The 22,718-nt window shown below is 39.5% G+C and overlaps 1 protein-coding gene across 1 annotated transcript in view; it reads left to right on the top strand.

Moving 5' to 3' along the window:
- LOC139463547 (neuronal acetylcholine receptor subunit alpha-6-like) overlaps positions 1 to 22,718 on the top strand; it is a 48,948-nt gene that overhangs the window by 11,177 nt on the left and 15,053 nt on the right. The window contains exon 2 of the mRNA XM_071244818.1: positions 19,380 to 19,519. Coding sequence (XP_071100919.1) covers positions 19,380 to 19,519 — 140 coding nt within the window. The remainder of the gene's footprint in view (positions 1 to 19,379; positions 19,520 to 22,718) is intronic.

Below are 22,718 nucleotides of genomic sequence, written 5' to 3'. Positions count from 1 at the left end.
GGATGTGTGCAGGAGGATCCCTAGGGCCTTCACAAATCGTCTGATCCACTCAATGTACAGGAGATGTTTGGCAGTGATCAATGCTAATGGTGGTCACACCAGGTATTGACTGACAGTTTGGGTATTGACCCGGAACTGTGTAAGCCCATAACATTTGAAAAAAAACAATTATGTCATCTGCCTTTTTATCCATTAAACTGTCTTCAGTCAATTTTTTGTCAATCTTGCCCTATTAGTATTTCTTGTCTTCACTGTTGAAAATAAATAACATGTATACTGCATACTCGACTTGCGTTTCTTTTGCGTGTGAGCATATGTGTTTTGAACACTAATTTGGAACAACTCAACACTATGGAGTTTTTGATCTTGAACTTTAGTTATAATTGTTACATATATAACAACCTGTGACCACTTTTCGGGATGTTCTAAAATTGCAGACCTGTGTGCCTGTGTTGTTACGCGTTGCAAGAGAGCGCCGTTTTCAAAGTGTTGTTGCCGTCATGGTAGAATGGAGATAAACCTACCGTGTTTTTAAATTTGATTCACTCGTCGGTCAGACAAAATTCTTCTTTCTATAGCAGCAATGGTTTGCGGTTGAGTGGCATCTGAAGGCCCGCCTGACCTTGGGTCATCGTCTATGGACTCCCAAACCCTTTTAAACTGTAGAGACCAACGGCAAACTGTGGAATAGTCAGGAGCATCCTTACCCATCACTTTACACATGCGATCATGGATTTCTTTTGCTTTGCATTCCTGCTTGGTAAGGAACTTTATTACAGCGCCTTATTCATGTTTGAGAGAATCCAGGATTGTGACCACCCTTAGGTGAATGAAGCCATCACATCTGACTTATTGTTATGTCTATACTATCTATGACACGTGCCAACCGGATGTTATGACCAGTGTCACACCTGCCACAAGTTGACATTGTTTGTGTAAACACAAATGCCCAAGTTGCCAAACTTATTGAACGCCCATCGCACCATCAAAGTACCCACATGACCATTCTGTTCATTAGGAATGTACCCATGTAATCTGACGAGTACACAATGCTTTTATTATGAGGGATCAGTTCATTCCAAAAAAATCGCCATGAGTCAATATCACTCCACCAAGTCTAAAGCCATGTTCATTGCACTTGAGCGCAGATATGGATCATTTTGTGGTAAATGGATCATCAGCTGTTGTAACAAAAATATATTGTTTAAATATGCAAGTGTTTACAGGCCAGTTTAGTCTTGAAGAAACCATTAATCCCAAATATATCTGAAACGGGATAGTGCTGTTCGAAATTTCTTAACATTTATATCCTAAAGATATTTTCGGTCAGAATGAATGATTTAAAACAGGTGTAATACTTTAACTTATTGTGTAAACCTAGTGAAGAGTACCACTTTTGAAAATACATATCCTTTAGCCTTTGTCTTAAATTATATATGAAACGATCTGGTACTGTTACATGTTGCTCTCTCCAAATGTAATCATACCCGCAAGATTGGAGTATCTTTTTGACACCCGAGGCCCACTTATTTTTTTTACCTCTGCTATCGTAAAGAATCATCATGTTATAGCATTTCTTTGGGAATCTGGTATTTGGCATTTTAAGCAATTTTATCCAATATTTTATTACTTTTATGTAACTAAATATATACATTGGGTATCTCCCACATTCCCCATAAACTGTAACATTTGGAGTGTTGGAATTTACTACCAAAAATCTTGTATACGCAAATAGATGCACCTTCTCTATTGTATCATAGCTCTTTAGGCCCCAGACTTCAGCATCTTAGAGTAGAATAGGACTAATCTTACTGTCGAAAATCTTAGAGAATGTTTCATAGCTAATATTTCCAAGGGGTTTATATAACCTTTGTCTTATCGATATTGACATTCAATTTCAAATTCTTACAATAATACTCAAGTTCATTAATTAACTTTTGAAGTCCAGGTACTGTGCTCGAGAACATAACTATATCATCAGCAAAAAGGAGTAGAACAAGTTTAATAGTTTCTGGATGGAGTTGGATACCCTCGTTACAATTTTCAGATATTTGTATCGAAAGTTCATTTATGAAAAACGAAAACAGAAATGGACTTAGAATACATCCTTGTCTAACCCCAATATTACAGTAGAAGGAATCAGATATGGTGTTATTGTTTCGAACACAGACCTTCACATTGTGATATATGCAACATAGTAATTTACCAATTTTACTACTGATACCTTGAGATTTGCAAAGGGACCACAACATGTTTCTGTTAATTGAGTCAAACGCCTCAGCAAAATCAACAAATATAGCATACATTTTTTCTCCTTTTCGTGCTAAATATCTCTGTACAAGTGTCTGCAATACAAATACATTATCAATTGTAGAGTATCCATGCCCGAAACCGGCTTGTGCTTCATCTATCTTATTAAAGGATTTGGTCCAAAATACTAAACGTTTGTGTATAATACTGGTAAAAAACTTACTTAAAACACTCAAAAGAGTTATACCCCTATAGTTGTTGGTGACATTAGTTGATCCCTGTTTGTGCAAAGGAATTACAATCCCCAAAGTCCACTGTTCTGGAAAATAAGTCTTTTCAAGCATAACGTTAAAAAGGATTTCAAGGTAGGGGAGGAGAATTTCGGACGAATATTTAAAAAATTCAGGAATCAAATTATCTTCACCGGCTGCTTTATTGCTCTTTAAGTTTGCGATGCTGTCTGAAATTTCATTTCTTGTTATAGGGGAATCAAGAATATCTGAAGTTAACTGACAAAAAGAGTTATCAAATGTATTTGATTCGTCGATATAAAAACATCTTTCTTCGTTCTCTGTAGAAGTTGAAAATAGATCCCTGAAATAGTTAAACCAATCATCAATTGGAATATTGTTTTGTGTATAACGATTAGTATTTAGCCCTTTAAGAGTGGCCTAAAATTGTTTAGAATCGCGTATACAATATTCAAGTTTTTCCTGTTACTCTTTGAACAAATTCTCTTTCTTTTCTGTGCATACACTATTATATTTATTTCTAACATAATTATACTCATATAATGAGTTATTATCCTTTTTTCTCCTTAAATTGTTTAAATATTTACATCTTTCTTTTTTGAGTAGCTCACATTCACGGTCAAACCACTGTTGAGTAGATGTGTTAGAAGTACACACTCTTTTCATGTAGCTTGCTGCCGTGCACAAGGCCTCTGACATGTATCTAACACTTTCGTCTACATTGTGTAACACTTTGTCAACAGCCTTTTCTAATAAAGAGTAGCATTCACTGAACTCAACAAGTTATACATAAATTGGTCAGCTTTATCATTGACCCAAACAAATTTGGAAGCCTTCTTATTACCATGAGCTTGCACGGGTTTAGTCTGCACAGAAGTATATAAGCTAGCCATGACAGGAAGATGACAGGATTCCGTGCGTGATACGATGTTGAAATTACAGCATACGTCAAACAACCCAGATGAACAGGTTATGTAATCTATGACGCTAGCACCTTGATTGCCAATAAACGTATAGTCTCCAACTTCTGAGTCTGACCCACATCTTCCATTCATGATATGTATATTTAAGACACTACATAAATTTATCAAACTTTTTCCAAAGTTGATTAACACATTATCTGCTGACGCTCGTACCATGTTGAAATGGTCGAGTAGAAAACTATACACGGAAGAATTATCATTTTCTAAATATTCAAGAATATCATCTTCAACAAAATCCGGCTCAGTACCTGTGCGTGCATTGAAATCTCCGCCTAACATAATATGATAGTTGCCGCAGTGAGAAAGAACATCTAGTAGCTCCTCCGGCAACAATAGCACATCGTTACTACAGTCAGGTGATAACGTACTGTACCAGCGTGACGATTCTGGGTGAATATACACACATGAGTACATTACATCCTTATCTGTATTGAACATGGTTTTGTCTAATAACACAAATATACACTTTTACGGATTTTTGTCCATTTCACAAAATTCGTAAACTTTTTTCTAATAAGAAGTACTATTACACCTGAAAGGCGGCCGAAGTCAGATATTTTTTCTCCATGTTTTGTTATAACCTTAAAATCTGGAAATATGGATAGTAAGTCAATCTCTTTGGACCAGGATTCTGTCAATCCAATGATGTCGCATTTACATATAAAGCTTACAAAGTCACTATCCTGTAATTTAGCCATCAGCCCTGATACATTCCAAAATAAAAATTGTACATCATTGTTGATAGTACTGTGGGGTACACTTGTTTGAAGCAACCGTAAATTGTCATGGCCCTGGCCACACCCCTATCTCACAGCCTTCCGACCAGGGGTCTGGGAGCGAGGGGTTGACCTAAGATAACGTCTCCTTCGCTCCCCGCTCCCAGAATCATCCTGTGTTGTCCGGGTGTCGCTCCTGTCATCTTATCTAATGCTTATGTCTCTCACTTTACTCTGCTGTGTGTTGTCATTTCCTTTTTCGCGTCTAATATCCTCTACGATTTTGTCTCCTTTATAGAAAAATCTTTTAGTCGGATTTTCAGTTCGTAATTTATTGAGTTCTTGTCTTTGATTATATGTCAAGTCATTTGCTACGCCATATCCCATGTCTCTAAGGGTTTCTCTTAATCGGATAGTGTGCATCTTGTCCTCCCAATGACACATTTTTACAATCAGTGGGCGTGGTTTATGGTCACTTTTTGAAGAGATTCTGTGGGCCCGTTCAATGTCTCTATGTTGTAGTGGCGCGTTCTCGTCCATGGCTCTAGCCCTGTTAATTACATCTACTGCTTTCACTCTACAAGTACTGTAGGACTCATCCCCACTCTCAGGCACGTCGTAGAGGATAATATAATTCCTTCTACTTTGTCTCTCCAGGTTTTCGACTCTTGATTCCAACTCACTGATACCATCCAAATAACTCTCTATGTCTTCTACTCTACTATTCATAGCATCTATATTAAGTCTTAGGATCGCTTGTTCTTCTTTCTGGTGATCGATCTCGTCTTTGATCGACTGTATTTCCTCTTTCACTGAAGTAATATCTTTCGATATCTTGTTTTCCGAGTCTTTAATCTGCTGTATGATTGCTGCTTTAAGATCGGATAAGTCGTCACCGATGGGTCCGGGGTTGAGCTCGATGTCACCTGCTAAGAGGAGTAGGCTAACCACCGGGTATCTCAAATGGTCGTGTGTGTGGTTCAGTTTTCGTAGTGTAAACAAAGTTCCCTTTTCAAAGTAATTTATGCAAATCTCCCCTCGCCAGCACAACAGCGGTTGGTGGTCCATCGTAGTTAGAGTGTAATCCATCGTTATTAGAATTTATAAAGCCTAGAGTGAGTGAGTGAGTATGGTTTTACGCCGCTTTTAGCAATATTCCAGCAATATCACGGCGGGGGACACCAGAAATGGGCTTCACACATTGTACCCATGTCGGGAATCGAACCCGGGTCTTCGGCGAGGCGAGCGAACGCTTTAACCACTAGGCTACCCGACCGCCCCTATAAAGCCTAGATCTTTGCCAACATTTCGTTCAAACAATCGATTGTAAGCACAAACGCGCACACACACAAGCACCGCACACACACACAAACACATGGACGCACGCACCGACACACCAGATCAACCCAGATTGACCCTGTCATGTGATAACTTCTACATACCCTATATCAGCCCAGGGTGTCACTGTAATGAGATAATGTCTACATACCCGAGATCCACACTGGGCGTTACACCAACTGGAACCGTACACAGAGGAAGAACTGAAGAAACTGATAAGTAAGATGCCCAATAAAATCTGTGGCCTCAATCCGATCCCCACAAAATGGAATGCATTGGCAATCTTCTACCCTTCATCCCAAAGTTCATCAATAAGTCTCTGATTACTGGCAAAGTCCCACCCTACTTGTCAAGAAAAATGGTATTGACAAAAACGATATAACATTTTTTCGACCTGTATCAAATCTGAAGTTCCTTTCAAAGGCCCAGGTAAAGGCAGTTTCAACTCGTCTCCATAAGCATCTGGAAGACAACAACCTGCAGGTAACACTTCAATCTGCATACAAAGACAGCGCTGATCAGTGTGACGAATGACACCCAAAGGCCTAACAGCAACTCTTGTGCTTTTAGATTTGTCGGCGGCTTTTGATACTGTCAACCACTCAGTTGTCATCAACATCCTACAGCCAGACCTCGGCATTATAGACACAACACTTGCATGGTTTATCTCTTCCCTCACCGACAGACAGCAGCAGCTTGTTATTGATCAGTCTCAATATATACAATCTTTATAAATTTGGAGTGTGGAGTCCCTTAAGGATCTGTTCTTGGTCCCATCTTACTCATGCGGTACACACGATCTCTCAGCACCTCCGTTGCCTGTAAGAACAGAATGAATCAACATCAGTATGCAAATGACTATTAACTGTACATTTGTTTCACACAAGATTCGGCAGTCAGATTTCTGACAAGAATTGAGAACTGTTGTGTCGACATCAAACAGTGGATGGCAGTTCACTGTTTAAAACTCAATCAAGACAAGACAGAATTCATCTTGATCGGATCCAAGCAACAACTAAAGCATTGTACAGAGTTTAACCATCTTGATATCGACAATAACATCATCTACCAGTCAAACAGAGTAAAGAACAATGAACAATGAACCATTATGTTACACGGGTGTGTCAGACAGAGAATTACCACCTCAGAAATATCCGAAAGCTAAGCCTTTATCTCACAAGACCTTCAATTGTAAAACTAGTTCTCTCTCTAGCAATGTCCAGAATGGATTATTGCAACAGCCTCCGTGCGAAGTCTCCAAAGACCAGATATAAAGCCTACAGCAGCAAGAATTGTTTGAAGAACAGCTAAAATCAATCACATTATGCCAACTCTGAGAGAACTCCATTGGCTCTCTGTTGCAACTGAACACAAGATCATTTTCTATGCATACAAACGTTTCAACAACATTGCCTCAATATATCTCTGAACTCTTGCCACTCAACTCTCCACAGAGAACTCTCCGATCTCAACAAAAGAAAACTATTTTCATTTCTGAAAATCAGAGCATCCGCGTTTGAGGAAAGTCCCTTCTCCTTTTCCGCAACGATTCTATGGAATTCTCTTCCAGATAACGTGAAATTATCTCTTTCAATCCTGCTCTAATAACCCACATTAAAACCTACCTTTCAACAAATAATTTCAATGCCCAATAAAGTTGTCTGCCCTTTATGTGCAATATAAACACAAGCATTATTATTGTGTGCCTCATGTCCACCCAGTGCGTCATAGTAAGGAGATAACTATACCCAAGAACAACCAAGATTGACACAGTCATGAGATAACGTCTATACACCCGAGATCCACCCAGGGCGTCACTATCATGAGATAATGATAACATACGCAAGATCAACCAAGGGTGTCACTGTCATGAAATAACTTCTATATACTAGAGGTAACTCTCATGAGATTACATCCCTTTTCGCGAGATCAACCCCGGGTGTCATAGCTTTCAGGTAAATTCTATATACCCAATATCCACCCAGACCGTCACTGTCATGAGATAACATCTATACACCCGAGATCCACCCTGGCCATCACTGTCAAGAGATAACTTCTACACACCCGAAAACCACCAAGGCCATCACTATCATGAGAAAATTTCTATATACCCGAGAACCACCCAGGCCGTCACTGTCATGAGATAACATCTATACACCCGAGATCCACCAGGCCATCACTGTCATGAGATAACGTCTATACACCCGAGAACCACCCAGGCCGTCACTGTCATGAGATAACATCTATACACCCGAGATCCACCAAGGGCATCACTGTCATGAGAAAATGTCTATATACCCGAGAACCACCCAGGCCGTCACTGTCATGAGATAACGTCTATACACCAGAGATCCACCCAGGCCATCACTGTCATGAGAAAATGTCTATATACCCGAGAACCACCCAGGCCATCACTGTCATGAGATAACGTATATACACCCGATATCCACGCAGGCCATAACTGTCATGAGATAACATCTATACACCCGAGAACCACCAAGGCCATCACTGTCATGAGATAACGTCTATACACCCGAGAACCACCCAGGCCGTCACTGTCATGAGATAACATCTATACACCCGAGATCCACCAAGGGCATCACTGTCATGAGAAAATGTCTATATACCCGAGAACCACCCAGGCCGTCACTGTCATGAGATAACGTCTATACACCCGAGATCCACCCAGGCCATCACTGTCATGAGAAAATGTCTATATACCCGAGAACCACCCAGGCCATCACTGTCATGAGATAACGTCTATACACCCGAGATCCACGCAGGCCATAACTGTCATGAGATAACATCTATACACCCGAGAACCACCAAGGCCATCACTGTCATGAGATAACGTCTATACATCCAAGAACCACCCAGGCCATCACTGTCATGAGATAACATCTATACATCCGAGAACCACCCAGGCCATCACTGTTATGAGATAACGTCTATACACCAGAGATCTACCCAGGCCATCACTGTCATGAGAAAATTTCTACATACCCGAGATCCACACAGACCATCACTGTCATGAGATAACTTCTTTACACCCGAGATCCACCAAGGCCATCACTGTCATGAGATAACGTCTATACATCCGAGAACCACCCAGGACATCACTGTCATGAGATAACGTATATACACCCGAGATCCACCCAGGCCATCACTGTCATGAGATAACGTCTATACACCCAAGAACCACACAGGCCTTCACTGTCATGAGATAACATCTGTACATCCGAGAACCATCCAGGCCATCATTTTCATGAGATAACTTCTATACACCCGAGAACCACCCAGGCCATCACTGTCAAGAGATAACTTCTACACACCCGAGAACCACCAAGGCCATCACTATCATGAGATAACGTCTATATATCCGACATCTACCCAGGCCGTCACTGTCATGAGATAACGTCTATACACCCGAGATCCACCCAGACCATCACTGTCATGAGATAACATCTATACATCCGAGAACCACACAGGCCATAACTGTCATGAGATAACGTCTATACACCCGAACTTCACCAAGACCATCACTGTCATGAGATAACGTCTACGCACCCGAGATCCACCAGGCCATCACTGTCATGAGATAACATCTATACACCAGAGATCCACCCAGGCCATCACTGTCATGAGATAACATCTATACACCCGAGATCCACCAGGCCATCACTGTCATGAGATAACGTCTATACACCCGAGAACCACACAGGCCATCACTGTCATGAGATAACGTCTATACATCCGAGATCCATGCAGGCCATCACTGTCATGAGATAACGTCTATACACCCGAGAACCACACAGGCCATAACTGTCATGAGATAAGGTCTATACATCTGAGATCCACACAGGCCATCACTGTCATGAGATAACATCTATACACCCGAGAACCACCCAGGCCATCACTGTCATGAGATAACATCTATACACCCAAGATCCATGCAGGCCATAACTGTCATGAGATAACGTCTATACACCCGAACTTCACCAAGACCATCACTGTCATGAGATAACGTCTACGCACCCGAGATCCACCAGGCCATCACTGTCATGAGATAACATCTATACACCAGAGATCCACCCAGGCCATCACTGTCATGAGATAACATCTATACACCCCAGATCCACCAGGCTATCACTGTCATGAGATAACGTATATACACCCGAGAACCACACAGGCCATCACTGTCATGAGATAACGTCTATACATCCGAGATCCATGCAGGCCATCACTGTCATGAGATAACGTCTATACACCCGAGAACCACACAGGCCATAACTGTCATGAGATAAGGTCTATACATCCGAGATCCACACAGGCCATCACTGTCATGAGATAACATCTATACACCCGAGAACCACCCAGGCCATCACTGTCATGAGATAACATCTATACACCCAAGATCCATGCAGGCTATCACTGTTATGAGATAACGTCTATACACCCGAACTCCACCAAGGCCATCACTGTCATGAGATAACATCTATACACCCAAGATCCACGCAGGCAGTCACTGTCATGAGATAACGTCTATACACCCGAGAACCACGCAGGCCATCACTGTCATGAGATAACGTCTATACATCAGAGATCCACCCAAGCCATCACTGTCATGAGATAACGTCCTTACATCCGAGAACCACCCAGGCCATCACTGTCATGAGATAACATCTATACACCCGAACTCCACCAAGGCCATCACTGTCATGAGATTACTTCTTTTTTCGCGAGGTCAACCCAGAGTGTCATAGCTTTCAGATGAACTCAATATACCCGAGATCCACTCAGTGTGTCACTGTCATGAGATAACTATTATATATCCGAGGTCCACCCAGGATGTCACACTAATCAGATAATGTCTATGTACCCGAGATCCACTAAGGACGTCACTGTCATGAGATAATGATTACATACCCGAGATCAACCAAGGGTGTCACTGTCATGAAATAACTTCTATACATCCGAGATCACTGTCATGAGATTACTTCCATTTTTGAAAGGTCAACCCAGGGTGTAATAGCTTTCAGGTAAATTCTATATACCCGCGATCCACCCATTGTGTCACTGTCATGAGAAAACTTCCCTATACCCGATATCCACCCAGGGCAGCCCTGTTAAAGATAATGTCTTTATACCCTAGATCCACCTGAAATCAGCCCCGTCACCCTGCGTAGTGCATGTATCAAGTGTGCACAACTGATGGTGTTCTCCTTCTCCTGTTCTCACTGTTACAAGCACGATTCTATTCTTGCAACAACTTTATGAAAATTAATGAGACTCATTTGAATCCACACAAAGTACTATTCCCCAACATACTTGTACTCAACCATGTAATGAACGCCCATTAGGCAGCAAGCTCATTATATTTTGATGTCTTGAAAAGTAATGAGTTCATTGTTAATCCTTGAGTGGGTGAGTGAGTATGGCTTTATGCCGCTTTAAGCATTATTCCAGCTATATCACGACGGGGGACATCAGAAATGAGCATCACACATTGTACCCATGTAAGGAATCGAACCCGGGTCTTCGAGACTGCCCCCCACCCCCCACCCGTCCTACCCCGCCCAGCTGTCACAGCATTGACACCATGAGTGCACTGTGTGAGTGTCTCCCCCCACCCAGTCACAACATAATTTCTGAGTAAATGTTTCACATTTAAATCACATGTAATACTGAAGCCTTTATTATCGAAAAGCAACATATTTCCAATGAATTTATCGTCAAGGGAACTGCTGCATCAAATTCACACTGTCTTAGTGACATGTGGGTGTATTGCTATTTCCAGCAATCATTCCAGCAGCTCCAGCCTTTGGAGTTTATAGTGAGTGAGTGAGTGAGTGAGTATGGTTTTACGCCGCTTTTAGCAATATTCCAGCAATATCACGACGGGGGACACCCGAAATTGGCTTCACACATTGTACCCTTCTCTGGAATCGAACCTGGATCTTCGGCGTCACGAGAGAATGCTTAAACCAGTAGGCCCACACTCAGTCACAGCATTGACGCCTTGACAAACACTGTGTGAGTGTCTCCCCCTCTACCCCCACCCCGTCACAGCATTGATGCCTTGAGTACACTGTGTGTCTCCCCCCATGCCCGTCACAACATAATTTATGTGTAAATGTTTCACATTCATTTAAAACACATTTAACACTGAATCCTTTATTATCGAAGAGCAATACTTCCAATGAATCAATCGTGAAGGGAACTGGTGCATCAAACTCACACTGTTTCAGTGACATGTGGTGTATTGAGCGTGTACATAGGTTTTCGTCACGTAAGAATCAATTGTCCGTGTCGTTTTTACGGCTCAAATAGAAGGACAATCAATGCACCAACAGCCAGTTGCTTTTCCAAAGCGCTACCTCGGACACAGGGTTGTAGAACAGGGTTAAATAAGACCGCTTGAAACCTGTAGCAATTCTGTGCACTAAGGTATTGATCATCTCACCCAAAAGTGGTAGGTTCAGGAACAGATATAGTGCCCAACAGTAGTCTTGTGTGTGTCAAAGTGTTTCAAGAGAACACAGGTTTCTTTTAATGTCGAAAGTTCCATAAACATGGATATGAACCCATTTTTATGTTTTAGTGAACGGTGTAAAATATAGAGCTTACACTTAGTGCACCCGTTTTTGAGAAGTAGAAACTAATAATTATTCAAGATAGCTTACTGTTATTCTACCATGACAATGATGAATGCTTGATTCTGATTGGTTAAAAAGAGGTTTCCTTTTTGCTACGGAACCCCTTTTCAAATATATTAAGCCTTTCCACCCCAAAAAACGAGCGTATAAATACATACATAGCATACATATCGATTCATTAAAATGGCTGCCGATCTATCACCCCCATGTGAACTATCAAACATATCTCTATTTCCTCTGTTTGAAAGTCCATCACTCAGAAAACACTCATCCATTCGAAGATCCACGGAAACAATGTCCCGACATCATTGAAGTCAAATTTGATGAAATTCATTTCAGAACACGCACAATTAAGAAAATCATGCACGACTGACTATTTCTGAGCCACGAATGTCTCATTTCATTCACACTCTGGCTTTGAATCCATAAAAATTGACAGGTCACATCATGCAGATAGGCCCTACCTCGAGTCAAAATGTCCGGCTCGTCTGCAGGCTAAAAAGCGTCTGTTCAGTCATACTCTGTTCCATTGGTAATCATATTGTACCAGCAGGCTCGACCATTCCCAGTAAATCTACAGGTTAATGTTGAACCTCATCACAGATCAGGGTTGTCATCTTGCTTCGTTTAACTAGTCACGGAGAATGCAAACACAAGATTTTCAGCCATTGACAGCTGTGACGTGTGAGTAACAGTGATGTAGGTCAAGTTCTGCCACATCCAAGTTCGGGGTGGGGAGGCATTTTTTTATGTATCATTGTTTGCTGGGGGTAATTGCTAACTAACTTATAACACTTACACATGTTAAATGTATTATAGAATGTTAATTCATTAAGTTTGATGTAGAAACATCGTTTAGCATTGTAAGACCTTTTTACACCGATGGAAATGGCCTGTTCGATTTCCAAGAAATGACCTCTCTGGTGTAATTCCAAGAAATGACATCGCCAGTCCAAGCAGTGCAGAACGGGATGGTAGGAATTAAGACATCTAACTAACATCATATGACTAAGTTTGGAGTGTTTTTTGTCATCTTCTTTTTGAAAAAACATGTGTTTTGAACCCTTATTTTGAACAACTCAACACTATGGTGTTTTTACTCTTGAAATTTAGTAATAATTGTTACATATATAACAACCTGTGACCACTTTTCGGGATGTTCTAAAATTGCAGACCTGTGTACCTGTGTTGTTACGCGTTGCAAGAGAGCGCCGTTTTCAAAGTGTTGTTGCCGTCATGGTAGAATGGAGATAAACCTACTGTGTTTTGAAATTTGATGTAGTCCCACTGTAGAGCAGACACCTCTTATTTAATTTGGAAGCAAACCACAGTCAGTTTATCTCCTAATCATGTCATTGTAACAGGACTAAACAAACAGGGTTGAATCTTCAAGTCCCTAACTCAATTAAAGGCATTCCATTTATATACTTTTAGTCACTCATTCAGTCCTGAACTTTCAACACACAAAGGCAAATAGAATAGAGAAATCTAATTCTTATGATGTCATGTTCGTCCTTTCATCGAGTTGCAGCTTAACCATAATCTTCTCATAATTTAACTACAATAGCCTGTTTTCTTGTTTACACTTTAAAATAGGCGTGTCCCTTGGTCGTTCCGTGCTCCATGTTGACAACTGCTCCACATTGTTCCACGGTCGTTATACTTACACAATATACAAATGCTGTATTTAGCATATAGATTATCTTCGATTCAATCTACGAGTGACAAAAGTCGCTTGATTAGTTTCATCACAGATTTACACCCAACCGAAATGTCAATGCATGTTTTGAACTAATCTGCTCTAAAGGAAAGGTTTTTCCAAATTACTTCTATTGCTATCAATATTAACCTATCATTACCCATACAGCAGGAGGGATTTGTTTAATACAAACACACCGTTTGATCAGCACCTAAGTCAACTATAAGTAGTTACATGCTAGCATTAACAACATCCTAATTACAGGGGAAACCAATCATGTAATAATTTACAGGTAAACTATTTTAGAAACTTCCTTTCAAGTATCTGAAACAAATCATGCATGTCGTACTCAGCTTCAGGAGAAGAGAAAGGTTTCTATAATTACTGAAGTTTCTCATCTATCTGGTCCCGCCCAGGACCTTCATCTCCATATGCCAATAGATGGATGTGTGCCTGTGTTGCTACCATCGAACTCATGGCTGTGTTATTAAGGAAACTGAAAATAGAGGACTCCGCTCTATCGTCTATTGCCCACTTTAAGTATAGAGTTGTACGTTTGTAATTCAGCATTTACATAAAAAAAACAAAAAAAACTTTGAAACAATGATTTTTGAATGAAATAGTACCTGTTACGTTACAAAACAGATAACAAGTGGTGTTTGAACTGTTTTAATATACCTCGCTGGGGCTGCCAGCTTCCCCGAGCTTGGTACCCCCCGCGGTGTGTGGAGAGTTGTTACAACGCAAGGTGCTCCAATTGTGGGGTTTTGGGGTGACACTAAAGTCGAATCCGACATTAATGTGTAAGGTAAGAAGACAAGAATATATGCTGACCCGCCCTGATGTAACTTGTCCCTACAAATGCCATTGGGAGGGGACCATGTGGTTTTATGGGGAGTGAGCTAGGTTGTACCTCCCAGGCGGGATACATAGTAGTTTTTTAAAGATCACGTGAACCAAGCAGATTTCAACATTCTGACATGGAGGTATGATAATTCATATAATGGTATTTACCTGATAATAACACCTCGTGCATGACGTAAACGTCACACGCTGATAAACGTGGAGTTAAATGAAAGAACACTCCACAGTTGATGTGACGGCAATCACCGTCTCTATGGAGCGTCGGCATAATGGCAAATCATCGAACCATTCGTCACTGTTTGTCATTGTGAGGGAATTCCATTAACGTGGCATTCATAGCTGTGGTCTGATGCGAAACATTGTAAATCACGTTCCATTGTTTACCGCCCGTATGTGGAGTGACGAAGGGGGTATTAAGTACCACCTAAGGAGTTGACCGTCAAGTTAATTTGTTTTTGTTATTAGTGAAAATAGTAATCGAAACACTAAGGACAAACTACTTCATAAATTGAACAAGTACCACGTTATTCGGGTTGACGATCGCGCACCTGAAACATGCGGCTGTTTACACACACCTACCATTAAAGTACCCGTATGACCATTCTGTTTATTAGGAATGTACCCATGTACATCTCACGAGTGCACAATTTCTGTCAATGCCATTATTAATAAGGTTGGTTTTCGATGATTGGGTCCCAGACGCTTAAAATGCTTTTATGATGAGGAAGCAGTTCATTCCTAAAAAATCGCCACGGGTCAATATCACTCCACCAAGTCTAAAGCCGTGTTGATTACACTTGAGCGCAGATATGGATTTTTTTGTGGTAAATCGATCATCATCGTCATGTTAAACAAACGTTCATAATTCGTTACGTACAGTCAGTCAGTATAATTGTCTGACGTTTCAGAAAGGCCCAGGTGACAACAGGGACGGAAAACCTCCACCGCATATAGTCGATTACGTATGGAATACTACAAGGGACATTGGTGCGTTGTCGCCTTGTCACATTGTCGCATTGTAGCCCTTCCAAAAACAAGCAAAAAATGTCAAAATTTGACAAAGCGCGACATTGCGACAATCCGACAATGCGACAACGCAATATTTTTGCTATTTGTCGCATTGTCGCAATGTCACGCTTTGGCAAATTTGGACATTTTTTATTGTTCGAATCTCGGTCCGCCCCGATTATGTTTCTAGGTTTGTCAGCACCATACCCGTGCTCGTGGGTTTCACCGAAGTGGTAAACGTCTGAGACCTGCATCACTCCGGGCTTTCCTCCCACATTAAGCTGACACGCCGCGATATAACTGTAATACTGTTAAAAGCGGCGTTAAACCCAACTCACTCACTCACTCACATAATGTTGATATTTCAGATAAGAAATAAACGACACGTCGTCGTTGTTTATCGTACAATTAAACACTGGAGGGAGAATAAACCATGACGGGCTTCTCATGAGTCGTGTATTTTTTAGATATATGAAATATATGTGAACAAATACTGTTATCAACTAATTTCATCTCTAGCAACTGTTTTCAGTTTATTTCAAACATCTCTATTTAGTTAATTCTATTAGAAATCTACAATCTTAACATCTTTAATTCCTTTACTACAATATCCCGTACGGGTTTTATACCCTGGGATATCACATTCAATGCTTAATTGATACCAGTAACATACCCAATTACGTGGATCGATCATCATCATCTTATACAATATTGATAATATTAAGCCTGAAGTATGTTACGATCCACGTAATTGGGATCGATGACAAGCATCAACCACGTCTGACCACCCGATCCCATTAGTCGCATCTTACGACAAGCATAGTCACCTTTTTCGGCAAGCATGGGTTGCTGAAGACCTGTTCTATCCCGGATCTAAACGGCAAGCATGGATTGCTGAAGACCTATTGTACCCCGGATCTTCACGAGTCAATACGTCTGGGCCCTTTCAGTGGATCTGAATGAAGAGATCATGTCTTTTATATGTTTTAATATTTAATTCAATCGTTTATACGATCATTATATCAGTGAGAAAGCCTGAGATTTCTAAAGTGTAGAAAAGTTAGAAAAGTGACATGTTCACAGCAGAAACAGAAAAGTGACATGTTCACAGCAGATACAGAAAAGTGACATGTTAACAGCAGAAACAGAAAAGTGACATGTTCACAGCAGATACAGAAAAGTGACATGTTCACGGCAGTGACAGAAAAGAGACATGTTCACTGCTATGCAGTAACTCTTTGCCGGAACAACCCGTAACGAAGTTGACCGCCCGTGCGCCTGTCGCATGCGGATGGAGCCGGGTTTCGGAACACTCACATTACTGTGTTTACTGAAAATAGTTTACATCCAGTGAAACATTTACTGGATGACAGTTCTGTTGATGCGTTATTTGTTTGAAATTCTTTCTATTTTTACAGCATGCTTTGTTTGTTTGTTTGTTATTTAACGCCGCACTCTGCAATATTCCCGCTGTATGAAAATATGCAAAATATTTGAGTGTGGATCAGACAATCCAGCAATTGACATCTAGAGCATCGATCCACGCAATTGAGATCGATGACATGCTTCAACCAAGTCAGCGAGCCTGACCACCCATTTTATGGAGTTTATTATTGTTTTTCATTATATGTTTAAATTGGCAATATATCTTGTTTGCGTGCAGGAAGCCATGCATTAAAAGGTCATTGTGTACAGTAGGGAAGAATTTAGATTTTGCGCTTAAATTTCAGCAACAAAGGAAGCATGTGATAAATACTATATTTCATGTGTCTAGTGAACATTGATGTATCTCTCATCTCGTGACGTGGAAGAGGAGATATGTTCACGAGTGGCTCGTATTGCTTTCCATAGTTTGGTTCTATTATAAAGTGTACGTCTATTATCTTATATTGTACCTATAATGTAAATGATCATTTGAAGTCATCAATTGGAATGATATCGGCGTTATTACATATACCTTTCACTAAATGAGTGCCCTTATTGATAACATTTCTCAAAATATGTATTATATTTTTTTTTAATGTTTCGCATAATATTCCACCAGTGTGGTGTGCACCAATTGTACTTTTCTTACAATGATTACCTTGGGAATTTATACATTATTGTCTTTCATGTAATTTATTGAATTTGCAATTTCTTCAAGTTCAGTTTGCTTTCTTGAAGTCACTTTTTGATTATTGTGTTATTGTATCTATGTACTGTTGTAAAACTCTCATTTTGCTGTATACGATTTCTTATAAAACGATCTAGGGTCATTAAATATCTTTTTTTTCTCGTGGCATTTCTGTAGCCTCGTCTGAGAATACACTATTTATTAGTGTACGTAATGGCGTAATACCTATTTTTTAAATGACAAAAATAATTAGATGTTTATTTCCATTTCGTATATGTGTCCCTTATATTCCTGCTTCCCAGATCTGTTCCATTTACGCTTTATATCGAGATGATTCAGCTAATTTAGTTTCATTCTCATTCTGAAAGGTCTTTGCTGTGAGTTTCTAATCATTTTAATGGGAGAAATTGTGACAACGTTAAGTTACAGAGTGATCAGATTTATATCCTCAAGAGTATCAGCTTCACTTGTCATGTTCTCGATATCTTCGCACGTCAAACATTAATCTTGTTTGCAGTCTGGGATTTATTTTCACCGAGTAAATATCTATCACTACACTACATTTATCACTAATAAATATCACTACACGGACCCTTGATAAAAGGATTTGGTATTAGAGACACATCAAATAATGACACATATGAGGTTAGGATGTTAACTCACGTAGAAATCTGCCCAAACCTTTCATCAGTACTATCAACTTCAAGTTGACTCTGAAACACGACATGTTCATGACCCTTTTGTACTAAATTGCAAAGCACATGTACCACAAATCCCGGCCTAAAATATTATCATAATCCTTCATATACATTCAAGAAATGACTTTCGTAATGTTTCCGAACCAATTCCTACCAACCGTCATCAGCAAAGGTCTTCCTGGACACGTCCATCGTTTTAAAACCTGCTGTACCGAAATATGTGACTGTGATGTCCTTCCATACGGGCTTGCCTTTCTGACCGTAGTGGAAGGTCGCTTCAGTCACATTTTCAGAACGAGAACAAATACCACTTACATCTGTTGAAACGAACTCAGAATCGAACAAACATACCCAGGGAGCTCGGGGTCGTACTGCCCCCAGTAACCTGTGCTGGGCGTTGTTTTCTTGGTTGATTATTGTCATGTTTGCCGACGTGAAGGGGTTGCTCATAGTTACTATCAAGGGAATCTCACTGCTTCAAGACCGCTGCGGCATTGCTGAAATATTGCTGAATGCAAACACAATCCGTTATATTATACTGAGACATTGACCTCAGTTGTCCATTGTTGGCAACATGGCAAGATGAACCTACTTCAGACTAAAACTACATTTAATTAGAACCTTGATTTGTCAATTTGTTGAAAACATGTTGACACAGCTTGAGTATTTGATATTCTTGCTGAATCTTAATCTTTACTTGCGTTTCAATACATGCCATCGGTATATCTATAATTGCTATCCATTGCTATAATTGTTATACATGCATATGTCTACCCATTTCCTATCCATTTCTTTCATTTCAGGTCACGTGACTCTGGCGTTCGATATTGCCAACGAGACTCTGCTGCGGTCGGATCTCCTCACCAACTACTCCCTCAAGAGTCGCCCCAGTGCCGTCACCGCTGTCGAGCTCGTCTTCAACATCATCACCATAAACGAACTGGTGAGATAACAGGATGATACCCCTGACCGGATAACTTGGGGTTATTTACTGTGTATTTATCGATTTCACAAAGATTTGGCTAAAGTATAGGGAACGGACACTGGGTTTTCATCTCGAGGGTCCGTACTCACAACTCTGTCCCAGAAATGCTGTGTTACGCCGTAGTGCTCTCAATCTGTTGCTGTGACAACCATGGGATACTGGGGACATATTATTCTGCCCCGAAATCCTTACATGTGGCTTCATTGAATGTGACCCAAAACGGTAACAAAAGTGTAGTAAGTGATTGCAAATTCCAATTTCTACACAACGTGATATAAATATATCCACATGCTCAACATGTGTATGAAACTAGATATCCAAACTGATTGGTCATTATGTGTATGAAACTATACTTTCAAACTGATTGCTCAATATGTGCATGAAACTAGATATCCAAACTGATTGCTCAATATGTGTATGAAACTAGATATCCAAACTGATTGCTCAATCTATGTTTCAAACTAGATATCCAAAGTGATTGCTCAATATGTATATGAAACCATACTTTCAAACTGATTGCTCAATCTGTGTTTCAAACTAGATATCCAAACTGTTTGCTCAATATGTATATGAAACTATACTTTCAAACTGATTGCTCAATATGTTTATGAAACTAGATATCCAAACTGATTGCTCAATATGTGTATGAAACAAGATATCCAAACTGATTGCTCAATATGTGTATGAAACTATACTTTCAAACTGATTGCTCAATATGTGTATGAAACTAGATATCCAAACTGATTGCTCAATATGTGTATGAAACTTCACATTCAAACTGATTGCTCAATATGTGTATGAAACTAGATAGCTGATCTGATTATTACGATGTGGAAATATATACCAAAACTATGTTGTCTACAGTCGTATGACGTCAGGTTTTTAGAGTTGGTTGTTTTTAAAAATACTTAAAGTGCAGTGTTTGACAATAAGGTAAGACAATGATGGATGTAAGTGTGTCCCAGAAATGCTGTGTTACGCCGTAGTGCTCTCAGTCTGTTGCTGTGACAACCATGGGATACTGGGGACATATTATTCTGCCCCGAAATCCTTACATGTGGCTTCATTGAATGTGACCCAAAACGGTAACAAAAGTGTAGTAAGTGATTGCAAATTCCAATTTCTACACAACGTGATATAAATATATCCACATGCTCAACATGTGTATGAAACTAGATATCCAAACTGATTGGTCATTATGTGTATGAAACTTGATATCTAAACTGATTGGTCATTATGTGTATGAAACTATACTTTCAAACTGATTGCTCAATATGTGCATGAAACTAGATATCCAAACTGATTGCTCAATATGTGTATGAAACTAGATATCCAAACTGATTGCTCAATCTATGTTTCAAACTAGATATCCAAAGTGATTGCTCAATATGTATATGAAACTATACTTTCAAACTGATTGCTCAATCTGTGTTTCAAACTAGATATCCAAACTGTTTGCTCAATATGTATATGAAACTAGATATCCAAACTGATTGCTCAGTATGTGTATGAAACAAGATATCCAAACTGATTGCTCAATATGTGTATGAAACTATACTTTCAAACTGATTGCTCAATATGTGTATGAAACTAGATATCCAAACTGATTGCTCAATATGTGTATGAAACTTCACATTCAAACTGATTGCTCAATATGTGTATGAAACTAGATAGCTGATCTGATTATTACGATGTGGAAATATATATCAAAACTATGTTGTCTACAGTCGTATGACGTCAGGTTTTTAGAGTTGGTTGTTTTTAAAAATACTTAAAGTGCAGTGTTTGACAATAAGGTAAGACAATGATGGATGTAAGTGTGTCCCAGAAATGCTGTGTTACGCCGTAGTGCTCTCAATCTGTTGCTGTGACAACCATGGGATACTGGGGACATATTATTCTGCCCCGAAATCCTTACATGTGGCTTCATTGAATGTGACCCAAAACGGTAACAAAAGTGTAGTAAGTGATTGCAAATTCCAATTTCTACACAACGTGATATAAATATATCCACATGCTCAACATGTGTATGAAACTAGATATCCAAACTGATTGGTCATTATGTGTATGAAACTTGATATTTAAACTGATTGGTCATTATGTGTATGAAACTATACTTTCAAACTGATTGCTCAATATGTGCATGAAACTAGATATCCAAACTGATTGCTCAATATGTGTATGAAACTAGATATCCAAACTGATTGCTCAATCTATGTTTCAAACTAGATATCCAAAGTGATTGCTCAATATGTATATGAAACTATACTTTCAAACTGATTGCTCAATCTGTGTTTCAAACTAGATATCCAAACTGTTTGCTCAATATGTATATGAAACTATACTTTCAAACTGATTGCTCAATATGTTTATGAAACTAGATATCCAAACTGATTGCTCAATACGTGTATGAAACAAGATATCCAAACTGATTGCTCAATATGTGTATGAAACTATACTTTCAAACTGATTGCTCAATATGTGTATGAAACTAGATATCCAAACTGATTGCTCAATATGTGTATGAAACTTCACATTCAAACTGATTGCTCAATATGTGTATGAAACTAGATAGCTGATCTGATTATTACGATGTGGAAATATATATCAAAACTATGTTGTCTACAGTCGTATGACGTCAGGTTTTTAGAGTTGGTTGTTTTTAAAAATACTTAAAGTGCAGTGTTTGACAATAAGGTAAGACAATGATGGATGTAAGTGTGTCCCAGAAATGCTGTGTTACGCCGTAGTGCTCTCAATCTGTTGCTGTGACAACCATGGGATACTGGGGACATATTATTCTGCCCCGAAATCCTTACATGTGGCTTCATTGAATGTGACCCAAAACGGTAACAAAAGTGTAGTAAGTGATTGCAAATTCCAATTTCTACACAACGTGATATAAATATATCCACATGCTCAACATGTGTATGAAACTAGATATCCAAACTGATTGGTCATTATGTGTATGAAACTTGATATTTAAACTGATTGGTCATTATGTGTATGAAACTATACTTTCAAACTGATTGCTCAATATGTGCATGAAACTAGATATCCAAACTGATTGCTCAATATGTGTATGAAACTAGATATCCAAACTGATTGCTCAATCTATGTTTCAAACTAGATATCCAAAGTGATTGCTCAATATGTA

The sequence above is a fragment of the Haliotis cracherodii genome, unplaced genomic scaffold (assembly GCF_022045235.1).
Source record: "Haliotis cracherodii isolate W230 unplaced genomic scaffold, xgHalCrac1.p SCAF_16, whole genome shotgun sequence".
Taxonomy (NCBI): Eukaryota; Metazoa; Mollusca; class Gastropoda; order Lepetellida; family Haliotidae; genus Haliotis; species Haliotis cracherodii.
The sequence above is the reverse complement of the archived record's forward strand: the minus strand, read 5'-3'. Positions and strand labels throughout refer to the sequence as shown.